Source organism: Symphalangus syndactylus, chromosome 24 (assembly GCF_028878055.3).
Source record: "Symphalangus syndactylus isolate Jambi chromosome 24, NHGRI_mSymSyn1-v2.1_pri, whole genome shotgun sequence".
NCBI classification, from domain to species: domain Eukaryota; kingdom Metazoa; phylum Chordata; class Mammalia; order Primates; family Hylobatidae; genus Symphalangus; species Symphalangus syndactylus.
The window spans coordinates 23583071-23597877 of record NC_072446.2 but is presented as its reverse complement, the minus strand read 5'-3'; the positions used below and the strand labels follow the sequence as shown (position 1 = coordinate 23597877).

Here is a 14807-nt window from a genome sequence, read left to right as displayed (position 1 = left end):
AGTTAGCTCAGGCTTCCTCTCCACTGGGAGAAGCCTGGAGGCTTCCCCTGTGGCTTGCTTCTACCAGGTGAAAAAGATTCTGTCTTCCCTTTCTCCAGCATCTGGTCTGCTACACACTTCCCCACAGCCAGGGCTCAATGTAAGGGGAGTTAAGGTCAGTCTTGTCTAAGCTACTAAGTGGTCCCCAAGTTTTTCTGGTCACATATCAATTATATATATATATATATATTTTAGAGAAAGATAGAGTCTCATGTTTCATTCTTTTACCTAGGCTGGAGTGCAGTGGCGTGATCAGCCTTCCTATAACCCTGACTTCCCCAGGCTTAGGTGATCCTCCCACCTCAGCCTCCCAAGTAGCTGGGACCACGGGCTAATTTTTCTATTTTTTGTAAAGGCAAGGTTTTGCCATGTTGTCCAGGCTGGTCCTGAACTCCTGAGCTTAAGCCCACCTTGGCTTCCTAAAGTGTTAGGATTACAGGCGTGAACCACTGTGCCCAGCCAGTTTTTTTCTTTTTTCTTTTTTAGAGACAGGGTCTCACTCTGTTGCCCAGACTAGAGTGCAGTGGCTTGATCATAGCTCACTGCAGCCTCAAACTCCTGGACTCATGTAATCCTCCCACCTCAGCCTCTTGAGTAGCTGGGACTACAGGTGTGTGCCGCCACACCCAGCTAGTTATTTTTTTTACTTTTTGTAGAGACCGGGGTCTTACTCTGTTGCCCAGGCTGGTCTCAAACTCCTGGCCTCAAGTGAATAATAAAACCATTTTTGAGGATATCCTGCCAATATATTCATATTTCTTTAATTTAAAATTATAGGTTAGGGCCTGGTGCGGTAGCTCACGCCTGTAATCCCAGCACTTTGGGAGGCCGAGATGGGCAGATTGCCTGAGCTCAGGAGTTCAAGACCAGCTTGGGCAACATGGTGAGACCCCGTCTCTGCTAAAAATACAAACAATTAGCTGGGTGTGGTAGCACACACCTATAATCCCAGCTACTTGGGAGGCTGAGGCAGGAGAATCACTTGAACCCAGGAGATGGAGGTTGCAGTGAGCCAGGATTGTGTCACTGCACTCCGGCCTGGGCGACAGAGTGAGACTCTGCCTCCAAAATTAAAATAAAGTTATGGGTTGGGCATGATGGTTCACGCCTATAATCCCAGTGCTTTGGGAAGCCAAGGTGGAAGGATTGCTTGAGTTCAGGAGTTTGAGCTCAACATAGGGAGACCTCATTTCTACAAAAAACTCTTTATTTACACATGTTCCTGTTATTAAAGTATATATATGGCCAGGCGCAGTAGCTCACGCCTGTAATCTCAGCACTTTGGAAGGCCGAGGCAGGTGGATTCCCTGAGCTCAGGGGTTTAAGACCAGCCTGGGCAACATGGGGCACCTCTACTAAAAATACAAAAAATTAGCCAAGCATAGTGGCATGCGCCTGTGGTTCCAGCTACTCAGGAGGCTGAGGTGGGAGGATCACTTGAGCCTGGGAGGCAGAGGTTGCAATGAGCAGAGATCGTGCCACTGCACTCCAGCCTGGGTGACAGAGTGAGACCCCATCTCAAAATAAATAAATAAATAAAGTATATATATTGTAAAGCATACAAAAATACAACTTTGAAAGGACAATTGGAAAAATATAAATAAAATTCTAACATTTTCTTTTTACATCCCAGTGAAGGCTGTAGGAAACCATTAATCTAAGCTGCCCTGTTTATACCACAAACATTATCTTTTAGCTCTTATTTCCAGAAAACTTTTGATTTTTTAAATGCACAATGAAAAATCAATTTTTAATTATATAAGTTGTACATGACTACATCCTCTGTTAAAAAGTTTTTAGAACTTTACAGATAAAATGAAGTTCCTTGGGCCACCAGCCCCAAATCCAGTTGCCTGTTTAGGTGTATAATTTTCTTTCTTCTCTTTTTTTTTTCAATAAGTGATATCACTTGTACAAGTTTCTCTGCAGCTTTTTACATTCAACACCGTTATTAGGCTCTAGCTATATCGCTCCATGTGGATCTAGTGCATTTCTTTTGACTGGCATATGACGTGTCATGCCACCATTCCATCTCTCGCTCCCCTGTACAGAGGCACTCATACACAGGGTTATAGTGAACATCTCCGTGCAAGCCTCCTTGGAGACATGCCTCAGTTTCTCTGGTCAGAGGTGACTCTTTGGATTCCTATCACTGAGGCAAAGTAAGTAGAACCAACTTCAGAAGAGACCAGTGAGGTAGAAGACTTAATTTGTACCAAATATATTCATTCATGTGGGTTGGGATAACTTGTCATATAGCTTACTTACTCCAACCTCTGTTTATTACCAAGTATGTCCTATTCTGTACCAAGAAACCAACCGCATAGCATTTTCCTTCATGCAGTGAGTCCTATAAAGGCCTATTATAGTGTATTATATTGTCATCATCTTCCCCTCCATGGCAGAATGTCCCTGTGCAAGCTCTGACTCGTGTCAGTGGGCCAGCTGCCTAGAGGCCTCCCTCCCTGTCCGTCTTCCCACCGCTCATTGTGTTAGCAAGGAACAAGGTGGGGACATCTACCTGGAGGATAGTGGGAGATAAGGGGCAGTATCTACAAGTCACACACAGCCCTGTAGGCCCCAGTTAGGACTTTGAGCTTTGGTGCGCCTCCCTGGAGAATATAGACTCTATAAGAAAAATAATTACGTTTGTCTTACTGTTGTATCCCCAGCGCCCAGAACAGGGTCTGTCACAAAGAAGGATGAGAAAGTAGAAACAGAAAGATCCACAGGATACAGGAACTCTCCTTTCTCCTGGCCTTGTCTCACTGCACAGATGAGGGGGGAAGTCATGCTTAAAACCCTTTCTGATTTGAAGAGTAATGTGCCCTTTAAGGAGTCTGTAGAGGGGAGGATACTTTCTGTCCTTTTCATACTTTAGTTAAAGTACGAAAGTAGTAATCCATGTCCAGCTTGCTTTGTGGCATCAGTATTGCAGCCTACTTTTCAGCATTCACATTTGAGGAGTTCCTAGACCACCCCACTTGCAATCCAGTGCACAAAACAGACTTGAGTCTGTTAGATGTAAGAACGAGCAATGTCAAAACCAGAGCTCATTTTCCAGGTAGACAGCCCTGCCCTCCTAGGAAGCCTGCACCTGCAGCAGTAATGTGAGGGGTGAGGTAAAGGGCATCTGGACTTGCCCTTCACAGGCCACACCCCCCACCTGGAGATTTGGGGGTTGGACTTGAGCAGCAGAGTGTGCGCAGGCCTCTCTCCTGCTCCTTCAGTCACTCCATCCAGTAGTATTGCATTTCTACTCTCAGCCACTCTCTCAATCCATTTTTCTTTCTGCTTATTGTGTGGTGACACTTCACTAGCTAAGGAAGGGGAAAAGCCATTGAGAAACGGTGTTGGACCTCTACAGAGCGGCCAGTCTTCCTCTCACAGTGGTGGCTGCTCTATAGATAACCTCAGGAACCTGAGTCCACCTGGTGTGGGCAGAAGCATGTGACCAGTAGAAGCCAAAAAGGGGAAAGAACAGAACAGCAGTTTTAGGAGTCTTCACCAAGTCACTGGAGGCAGAGAATGCCTTAGAGTTCACATGTATATGTGCCAGATGCGTGATTCTTTTATCTGATCAACCATCAATATAACCTGGATAGCTTGGAGAAAAACACTGATTCCTGGGCTCCACCTGGAAGTTCTGCTTCAGTAGGTCTGGGTCGGAGTCCAGGAACCTGTGTTTTTAGTGAGCTCCCTCAGATGATTTTGTTTCTCAGCCAGGCTTAGAAATCATCCTGCCTCTGACCTTTGAGGTTCCTTCCAGCTCTGTCCTCCATGCTGACATCCCGGTTGTGAGTGGGGTGGCACAGACCAATCTGTAACCTCTCAGAGAGGGCAGGTTCCAAGCAGCTGCTCGTGGGTGACACACACTACTATTGATGTAGGTGTGAAATGCAGTTATTTTTATGCAGATGAAGTTTTTACATTAATTTTTGGGATAGAAAATACACTGACAGGATTCAACATTTAAAAAAAATGAAAAGATATGCTACAGAGTGTCTTAGTCCCACCCCAGCTCACAGCTACTTAGTTCTCCTCCCTCAAGCAACCACGTTATTAGTTTCTTAGATATCTTTCCATTGAAAGAAAATACATATTCATATATATATATGTATATAAATTTTAACAGCTTTTTGAGATAAAATTAACATGCATACAATTCATCCATTTAAAGTGTAATTCAAGCCAGGCTTGGTGGCTCACATCTGTAATCCCAACACTTTGAGATTACAGGCAGGAGGATCACTTGAGCCCAAGAGTTCGGGACCAATCTGAGCAACATAGCAAGACCCCATCTCTACAAAGAATAAAAAATTAGACTAGCTTGGTGGCATGTGCCTGTGGTCCCAGCTACTCAAGAGGCTGAGGTAGGAGGATTGCTTGAGCCTGGGAGGTGGAGGCATCAGTGAGCCATGACCGTACCTCTTCATTCCAGCCTAGGTAACAGAGTGAGACCCTGTCTCAAAAAAAAAAAAAAAAAAAAAAAAAAAATATATATATATATATATATATATGTATACACACACACACACAAAATTTTGTGATTTTTAGTTTATTGACAGAGTTGTGCAACCATTACCACAACCTAACTTTAGGCCATTTTTATGTTATCATTGATGATCACTCCCTATGTCTCCCTACGCCGCCCCCCTAACTCTAGACAACCACTAATCATCTCTCTGTCTGGAGTATGTGTAGCTATTAATTCCTCAGGCTTGCAGAGATGGTTGCGTACTGGGGAGGGCTCTATACCTTGCATTTTTCATCGGACACTGTATTACCATTGCAGGCATCTTTTGCTGTCAGGTGACAGGACGAAGGTTGCAGTCACAGAGTGGTTATGCCTGCCTGGCTCCTGGGGAGCAGAGGACTCTGTAGGAACTGCAAGTGCCTGTCTTTTGCTCTTGTGGGCTGCCACGAAGGCCTCAGTCTTGGCCAAGCAGAAATTCATAATCTCTGTTTTTTCTCTCTTTAGAAACTCATCGCATATGGGCACATCACTGGCAACGCCCCCGACAGTGGAGCCCCTGGGAAGCGGCTGATCGACAGAATTGTTGAAACCATTTGCAATTGTTTTCAGGGCCCTCAGACTGATGAAGGGGTTCAATTACAAATAATTAAGGTATGCCTATTTGTTTGTCTGTCTGGTTTTTAAATTAGAAAGCATGTCCCTGTGGGAATCTGGATTTCTAATTTACCATGTGTTAGTTGTCTCGGGTGGTGCTGAGGTGGAACAGAAAGATTTAAGCATCACTTAGATCTTTTGTTAGGTGTCAGAATTTATTAGCATGGACTGAGACAAGAAAAAATGGAACCAGGTGTGTTTTCAAAGTAAACTGTTCAGCTAATAACAATGTAAACTTCTTGTGAATTAAATAGTCTTGAAATCCTCTGGTTAACCCTGGATTCCCAGTCTGGGTTTCTCAGTGGGTCTTTGTTGATATTCTTATCTCTGACTTGCCTCTGTCCTACTTCCCTGTTCGATTTCTGCTGCCAGGAATGGTTTGGCACGGATAGTACCATCTGCTTCTCTGAGAACAGGATCAGGACGGGTGTAGCCAAGGATCCAAATATTAAGTCCTGAAAGTATTAACATTATGAGGGGAGGGCTCCATGCTAGATAAACCTTTCTTAAAGCTCCTTTGAAAACCCACCAGGGAATTGGGAAACTGACCACCATCAAAATGATATTTTCTGATTAATCTGGGTGAGATCACGTTGGAGTGTTATATGTCATGAGATAATTGTCTGTATTATTCATTGTAGGTTTTTCAATCAGTATTAAAATTCAGAAGTTTGGCTTTTTTTTTTTTTTTTTTGAGACATAGTCTTGCTCTGTCACCTAAGCTGGAGTGCAGTGGTGCAGTCTCGGCTCGCTGCAAACTCCACCTCACAGGTTCAAGCAATTCTTGTTCCTCATCCTCCCGAGTAGCTGGGACTACAGGTGTGCACCACCACTCGTGGATTATTTTTATATTTTTAATGGAGATGGGGTTTTACCATGTTGGCCAGGCTGGTCTTGAACTCCTGACCTCAAGTGAGCCACCCTGCCTGGCTGGAAGTTTGGCTTTTTAAAAAGTGAGCCAGTAGAAAGCCTGCTTCAACACAATTTAATTGTTTCGAGTGATTTGGATTTCATAGAACTGTTCATTGTTTTTCAACTAACAGCCATAGGAGTTGGCTCTTCATAATAATCACCTAGTTTAATTTGCAGAGCCATCTTACAATTTATTTTAAAAAAGCACACAGAAAAGAAAAACAAAACCAGACCCTCTAGAAAAGTGTGGCCATAGGAGGGCAGGAAGGTGATGTGCGTTCCTGATGATGAAGGTCGCGGATTTCTATTTTAGGCTCTTCTGACCGCAGTGACTTCCCCACACATTGAAATTCATGAGGGTACTATCCTGCAGACAGTGAGAACATGTTACAATATCTATTTGGCCAGCAAAAATCTCATCAATCAAACCACTGCCAAGGCTACCCTTACTCAGATGCTGAACGTCATTTTCACCCGCATGGAAAACCAAGTGGTGAGTGACAGCATTTACGTGCTAGGGGCAGGACATCATTGCTCTCTGAAGTCTATCATGTGTGACCTTGGTGCCTATGAAGATACACTAGCATCTTAAAGTTTCCCCTTCTTTCTGTGGATTCTCTGTACTGTGCTTTTGTTCTTGCTTTAAAAATCAGAGAAACTAACGGGTTTTGAAATTGGTGTTCAGAATTTGTTTGGAGACTGTCAAAGGAATTTATTTCCTTTTAAATGTGTTATCCTTTTGGCTGGAATTTTTCTTTCTTTCTTTCTTTTTTTTTTTTTTTTTGGAGAGAGGGTCTTGTTCTGTTGCCCAAGCTGGAGCGCAGTGACATGATCATGGCTCACTGCAGGCTTGACCTTCCCAGCTCAAGCAATCTTCCCACCTCAGCCTCCCAAGTAGCTGGGACTACAGGCATGTGCCACCACACCCAACTAATTTTTTTATTTTCTATAGAGGCAGAGTTTCACCATGTTGCCCAGGTTGGTCTCGAACTCCTGGGCTCAAGAATTCCTGCTGCCTCAGCCTTCCAAAGTGCTGAAATTATAGGCGTTAACCACTGCGCCCAGCCCAAGAAATTTTTTAAGTAATAGGCTGGCATAATTTTTCTTCCTTACCAAAATGCTGTATCCCCCTTTTGTTGCCTTTTAGTTGCAGGAGGCCAGAGAACTGGAAAAACCAATCCAGTCAAAACCCCAGTCCCCTGTGATCCAAGCTGCAGCAGTATCCCCAAAGTTCATTCGTTTGAAGCACAGTCAGGCACAGAGCAAACCAACAACTCCCGAAAAAACAGATTTAACCAACGGTGAACATGCCAGGAGTGATTCTGGAAAAGTAAGCACAGAAAATGGAGACGCGCCCAGAGAAAGAGGCTCATCACTGTCAGGTACGGGCTGATACGGTATGGCTGTTTTTCCAAGTGTGAGAGGGAATCAGCCTGTGTGAGGGGCAGAAGAAGTGTATGTCATAACATCTGAAGGAAACCTCTTATAACAGCTTATCTCTTTCTGGGCCTTTCCCTTTGCTTTTCTCTTAGGGAGCACAACCAGCGAGGCATGATGTCAAATGTCCCGTTGTCAGCTGTGCTGTTTTCTCTAAATAGTACTGGGATGTATCTAGCTGCTACTTCTTCATGTCAGCCTCACTGTAACAGGTTCAGGTTGGGACACTTATCTTTCAGTAGTTAATTGATTGGGTGATTAGTCACTCAGTGTCCACAGGAGGACAAGGGCTTAGATTCTCATGTCTACACTGGATCTCCATGCCTTGCCCAGTGCCTAGCAGTAGCCACTCCTAGATATCCATGGAAGGAGCCAGAAGGTAGCAGGTGGATGGACGGATAGACAGATGGACAGATAGCTTTGTTTTCTTCTCCTGGTGACCATGTACATCACTTGTTTTTGTTGGGTTTTTAAGTGAGAGACTAATCCACACCTGATTATATTCTTAAAGTAAATGAAATGAAATATTGGATTGAGTTGTTATAAGATGATACTTCTGACTGTTCATCTCTCTCCCTGGGCAGTTTGTAGGAACCAGATCCAAAATTGGTATTTTTTCAGGAATTTCCTTTCCCAAGTGATTCTGTCAAATGCTTCTTCACTCAAGCAGGTTGTTCTATACAAAATATCTGACCTGTCTTCATAACTGATCTCATTTCTCCTTCAGCCACATTACTGATAATGATTTCTGTTGGTAGTATGTTCCCTACTGGAGTGCACATATTTGAGCAGGTTTTATTCCTTTATAATTTACCAGACTGTTTGATGTACATGAGAACAGACCAAGTGTTGTTGCTGGAATGTTGTTCGGTATTCGTTTACTCAAGGAAAGCACAAAAGAAAAAGTTGCCACCAAGAATGATGTTTGTCTCAGGGTGAGCACGGAGTTGCCTTCTACTTACTCCTGCTGTCGAGAGTCCTAAGGAAGGTGCTCAGAATCCCCCGGCCTGCCCTCTGTATCTGTTATCATCTTTGCCTTTGTAACTGTCTAGGGAAAGGACCAGGTTTTTACTGTAACCCTTATTAAGCTGTGATCAGTCAATAAATATTAATATTTAAATACACTGTAATAAGCATAGCTGTGCAGATATAAAACCAAGTCTCTCTGAGCTGCATAAAAGTGCTTCCACTTTAGCCCATTTTCTGTACAGCAGCCAAAGTGATCTCTTAAAAGCGTGAATTAGAACATGACCCCTGCTCAAACCCCTTTGGTAATTCCCCATCCTGTGCCATTCTGACTGAAATCCATGCCCTGTCCTCATAGCTTATACCTCTCTTTCTCTTTTTTGCTACACAATGCACAGATGCCCTTTCTGGTTGTTGAAAGGCTGTGTTTGTTTCTCCCTCAGTGCCTTTGCACTTACTGTCCCTTCCCTGCCTCTGAACCCCCTGTATCTTCAGGTCTCTCAGTTCAGACTGAGAGAGGCTTCCCTAATCAACATCTGTAGCTCCTCATCATGTCTGTCCCATTATCTTTAATTTTTTTCCATAGTACTTACAATACCTGAAATTACTGAAGGGTTATGTTCACTTGTTCCTGGACTAAAGCCTAGGCTGCCCTGCTCACCACCATATTCCCAACACCTAGAATGGTGCCTGGCACACGCAGCAGACATTGAGCAAATACATTTTTTGAATGAATGGGGAAAAAACGTTATTGCTAGAATATAGTTTTGTAGAAACACAGTAACTTGAAGTTCTGCTGTAACAAAGAGAAAATAATTTGCAGTTAGCATGTTGCTGTGGATTTTGTGGCCAATACTTGGTGCATCCTATGAGGCTTTCCCAGAAACATGGGAATCAGATTGCCTGGGAGAAGCAAACCCCAGACCTGCAAATAGTGTGTCAGAATGGAGGTGTGCTGTTACCTTTAAAAAGAGCAAGTGGGCTGGGTGCCATGGCACACACCTGTATTCCCAGTTACTTGGGAGGTTGAGGCAAGAGGATCACTTGAGGCCAGGAGTTTGAGGCTGCAGTGTGTCTGTGAATAGCCTGGGCAGCAAAACAAGACCCTGTCTCTAAATAAATAAACACCCCATCTCTAATTCAGTCAATTAATCTTAAAGGAGCAAATGACTTCCAGTTCTCAGGACTAGGCTCTAAAGAAAGAACAGTCCTCCGGAAGAGGGAGTTGAACAAGGGAGACACGTACCCAGGGGTGGAGTCCAGGCATCAAGGCCCAGTGAAAGGCCTGAACTCTAGTGCCTCTGTGGCTATTATTTTTACATATTACTAAAGTGCGTGGATGTTGGACACAACCGTGGGGCTCTCCCACAGACTGTCCTGTAGTAATCACCATCACACGGCCAACCCTAACTGGACACTTACTGTACTGCTGACTCGGCATTCAACATAATGTTTTCCAATTTAATTAACTGGGAATCCCCCCCACAGCCTTCCTGGGATAATTTGCCTCCCATGTTATTTGTGTAGATGAAGAGAATTCACCAATAGACCTGAACATCTGTGGTGGCTCACGCCTCCAATCCCAGCACTTTGGGAGGCCAAGGCAGGCGGACCACTTGAGGCCAGGAGTTAAAGTTTGTTTTTAGGATTCTGACTTTTAACTCCCAGCATCAGACATCAGTGTGTGTACATTTTTACAGATACTGTGTAGAATTACCTATGTGTTTATGGATTTCTTAGCTCACCTTTTGCATCTTTCTTTTTTTTTTTTGAGAATGAACCTCGCTTTCTTGCCCAGGCTGTAGTGCAGTGGTGAGATCTTGGCTCACTGCAACCTCTGCCTCCCAGGTTCAAGCGATTCCCTGCCTCAGCTTCCCAAGTAGCTGGGACCACAGGCTCACACCACCACGTCTGGCTAATTTTGTATTTTTTAGTAGAAACGGAGTTTCACCATGTTGGCCAGGCTGGTCTCGAACTCCTGACCTCAGGTGATCCGTCCGTCTCGGCCTCCCAAAGTGATGGGATTACAGGTGTGAGCCACCACGCCCAACCAGGATCTTTGTTTTAGACGGGGATATGTTCCAAATGCCTGGAACTGTGCTGGACACATAGACACTCAGTTTGTTGATTGAATGAATCTTATCGCCCCACCATTCCCCATGCTCCCTATTTAACTGGACAGAGAACAGGGATGTGGGGAGGCCTTATCTCAGACTCCTCCCATTTTTTCCCCATTATTCTTAGCATGTGACCTCTATCCCTAGGGTCATCTTATGGCTCAGGATCCTGTCGTTTTGTTCCAGGTAGGAAGAAAGAGGAAGCGATAGGACTAAAGAACTCTGCCAGCTGAGTTGCCCCCCTTCTGAAGAGGAGTCTTCTGGAGCTTGTTACCACCCCTGATAACTTATGCTTACCCCTCATTGGCTATAACTTCATCACATGATCACCCTTTCTGCAAGAAAGGCTGAGAAATGTAGGCACATTCCCTCCCAAAACAAAATTCAGGATCTGTTAGGAAGGATATGAGTTAGGGAACTGGCAGTGCCTGCCACAGAGTGTTCTCCAGCTGGCTAGGGAGGGAATGGCAGCGAGGTTTCTCCTATGTGAACCTATTCAAGGTGGCCCTCTTATTTTGCTTCGGGACAGAGACTGAAACAGATAGGGTCTGGTTCCTAATCAGTAATGGTGGTGATATCCCAGGGAACCAGCAGAACCAGTGTTTTTTAAGTAGATTCTTTGTACCTCTCAAAGGTTTGATTTGATTTAATTATCAAACACTTTCACAGCATGCTTGAAACTTAGATACAACGGACTTAGTATTGGTTATCACAACATCCAGAAAAGCCTCTTCTGAGACCTATCCAAGGCTGTCATGTCAGCAAGGGAAGCAGTCCATGGTTACTGGGTGGAGTCTTCCTGCTTTGGGGCCTCTATTGGGATTTTTCCTTAGCAGCTCCCTCTTCAGGAATCTTCTGCCGGTGTTCGGGCTTTCTGACTCTCCTTAGCTCTTCCTGGCCTGAGAATGTTTTGATTTTGCCTAAGTACTATTATGGATCCTGCCTATTAAGGAATATGAGTTATATACTCTATCCCTCCAAAAAATGTTGCTCTTGATGTTGTTTAAATGGAAAAACCGCATTGAGGAAAAGAGGAGATCATGCTGACGTTGAATTTTGTTTTTCTCCTTAGGAATGAAAGATAGTGAAGCTTTTAACTAACTGGAACTACTTGCAGTGTGATTCGTTGGAAATTTTCATTATGGATTTAGTCTGCAGGGCCAGGCAGGTGATAGAAATGAGCAGGCTTCTATCATGAGGACATCATAAATGTCTTCACACAAGCACCTACATATAAACACACGGGCCTAATAAAAAGTAGCATTTGAGAGCTCACTTTTTTCAAGCACTGTTTTAAATGCTTTATGTGTATTGTTCTCACAGGGCTTTGTTTACTGGTAAGGAAACAGGCTTGGGGAGGTTAAGTAACTTAAGTCTCCACAGTGGGAAGCGGCAGAGCGGGGACCTGGACCAGGCATGCAGGCTCCAGAGCCCTCACTGTTATTCATCATGCTGAATTCACTTCTATAAGAGAACATCATTTTTTCTCTGATGTTCTTTTTTTTTTTTTTTTTTTGAGATGGAGTCTTGCTCTGTCGCCCAGGCTGGAGTGCAGTGGCGCAATCTCGGCTCACTGCAAGCTCTGCCTCCTGGGTTCACGCCATTCTCCTGCCTCAGCCTCCCGAGTAGCTGGGACTACAGGCGCCTGCCACTACGCCTGGCTAATTTTTTTTTTTTTGTATTTTTAGTAGAGATGGTGTTTCACCACGCTAGCCAGGATGGTCTCGACCTCCTGACTTCGTGATCCGCCTACCTCGGCCTCCCAAAGTGCTGGGATTACAGGCGTGAGCCACCGTGCCCAGCCTTCTCTGATGTTCTTAAAACACCCTGCCAGCCGGGCGCGGTGGCTCACGCCTGTAATCCCAGCACTTTGGGAGGCTGAGGCGGGTGGATCACGAGGTCAGGAGATCGAGACCACGGTGAAACCCCGTCTCTACTAAAAATACAAAAAAATTAGCCGGGCATGGTGGCGGGCGCCTGTAGTCCCAGCTACTCGGAGAGGCTGAGGCAGGAGAATGGCGTGAACCCGGGAGGCGGAGCTTGCAGTGAGCCGAGATTGCGCCACTGCACTCCAGCCTGGGTGACAGAGCAAGACTCCGTCTAAAAAAAAAAAAACCACCCTGCCCAGTCAGCTTCCCATTTTCTCTGCTCTTGACAGACATGTTACTTTCCTGCTTACTGTGTAGTAACAACAGTGGTCCAAGTGTGATGGTGCCTCGCGTTTGGCCCCAAGGGAAAGGAGTCGATTGGGAGTGGCGAGGACTGAGGCCAACAGGGTATCAGCTGAGTTCATGCCCTGGCTGAAGAGGGCAGCTTCACCTGGTTCCAGCCAGTTGTGGCCCAGTATTGCCACATAGTTGGGTTTTTTAAATAGAAGCCCATTCTGGTTTTTGTGAGTAGTTTCCTGGTTTTTAAATGTTGGCAGCTGATTCAAAAGTTTTAAAAAGCAGCACATAGGCTAAGCAATACATATGTACAGGCAGAGGTACTTGCCAGTCACCACTCCATAGCCTCTGGTCTAACTCACTGAGGCTGTAGCTTCTCTGATAAAATGAATTGATATTTCTTGGGTGTTGAATGTAAATGAGGTGCTGTGTACTTTGGAATGTATGATACAGATTGGAAACTGTCACCATAATTTTATTAATATCATAGCATCAGAGAAGGTTGGGACTGGAAAGGAACTTGGAAGTATCTAGTCATATGTTTACCAAATTACAAGAGATGAGATGTCATGATAAGTGAACCCTTCCTTCCCTCTTTCCTTCCCTCCCTCCCTCCCTCCTTCCCTTCCTCCCTCCTTCCCTTCCTCCCTCCTTCCCTCCCTCCCTCCTTCCCTCCCTCCCTCCTTCCCTCCCTCCCTCCTTTCTTCCCTCCTTCCCTCCCTCCGTCCTTTCTTCCCTCCTTCCCTCCTTCCTTCCCTTCTTCCTTTTCTCCTTCCTTCTCCTTTTCCTCCCTCTCTCCCTCCCTTCTTCCTTCCCTCCCTCCCTCCCTCCTTCCCTCTTCCTCTCTTTCTCCTTCCCTCCTTCCCTCCCTCCCTCACTCCCTCCCTCCTTCCTTTCCTCCCTCCCTCCTTCCTTCCCTCCTTTCCTCCCTCCCTCTTTCCCTCCCTCATTCCTTCCCTCCTTCCCTCCCTCCCTCCCTCCCTCCTTCCTCCCCTCCCTCCCTCTTTCCCTCCTTCCCTCCTTCCTTCCTTCCATTTTGAGACAGGGTCTCACTCTGTCACCCAGGCTGGAGTGCAGTGGTGCAATCTCAAATCACTGCAACCTCTGCCTCTCAGGCTCAAGTGATCCTCCTGACTCAGCCTCCCGAGGAGCTGGGACTACAGGTGCGCCCTGCTAATTTTTATACTTCTTGTAGAGATGGGGTTTTGCTGTGTTGTCCAAGCTAGTCTCAAACTCTTGAGTTCAAGTGATCCTCCCCACCTCAGCCTCCCAAAGTGCTGGGATTACAGGCATGAGATGCCATGCCCCACCAGAACGTTTTATATTTTAATGGTTATTTATTTTAATATGCATTCAGAAAATATAACTAATGTATAAAAACTGTTATTTTGTGAATTTTATTGCTTAAGTGAGTTAAAGAGCACCAGTAAATACTTGCAGTCATGCATTGCTTAACAACAGGGATACGTTCTGAGAAATGAGTCATAGGCAGTTTCACTATTGTGTGAAAGAATATCATGGGTATACTTACGCAAACCTAGATGGCATAGCCTACTACATACCATATGTATAGCTTATTGGTATGGGCCATATGGTATAGCCTATTGCTCCTAGGCTATAAACCTGTACACCATGTTACTGTATTGAATACTGTACGCATTGGTAACACAATGGTAAGTATTTGAAAAAGTACAGTCACAGTGCAGTACAAAAGATAAAAACTGATATACCTGTATAGGGCACTTACCATGGATGGAGATTGCAGGACTGGAAGTTACTCTAGTGAGTCAGTCAGTGAGTGAGCAGTGAGTGAATGTGAAGGCCTGGGACATGACCATATGCCACTGCAGGCTCTATAAACACTGTACACTTAGGCTACCTAAATTTATAAAAATAATTTTCTTTTTTTTTTTTTGAGACGGAGTTTTGCTCCTGTCGCCTAGGCTGAAGTGCAGTGACACGATCTCCACTCACCGCAACCTCCACCTCCCAGGTTCAAGTGATTCTCCTGCCTCAGCCTCCCGAGTAGCTGGGATTACA

The 14807-nt window shown here is 45.0% G+C and overlaps 1 protein-coding gene across 3 annotated transcripts in view; it reads left to right on the top strand.

The window, feature by feature from the left end:
- The window catches only part of ARFGEF2 (ADP ribosylation factor guanine nucleotide exchange factor 2), a 116706-nt gene that overhangs the window by 23898 nt on the left and 78001 nt on the right, over positions 1-14807 (top strand). For all 3 annotated transcript variants that reach the window (XM_055265516.2, XM_055265515.2, XM_063633308.1), the window contains 3 exons: positions 5021-5167; positions 6396-6575; positions 7230-7464. In XM_055265516.2, coding sequence (XP_055121491.1) covers positions 5021-5167; positions 6396-6575; positions 7230-7464 — 562 coding nt within the window. The remainder of the gene's footprint in view (positions 1-5020; positions 5168-6395; positions 6576-7229; positions 7465-14807) is intronic.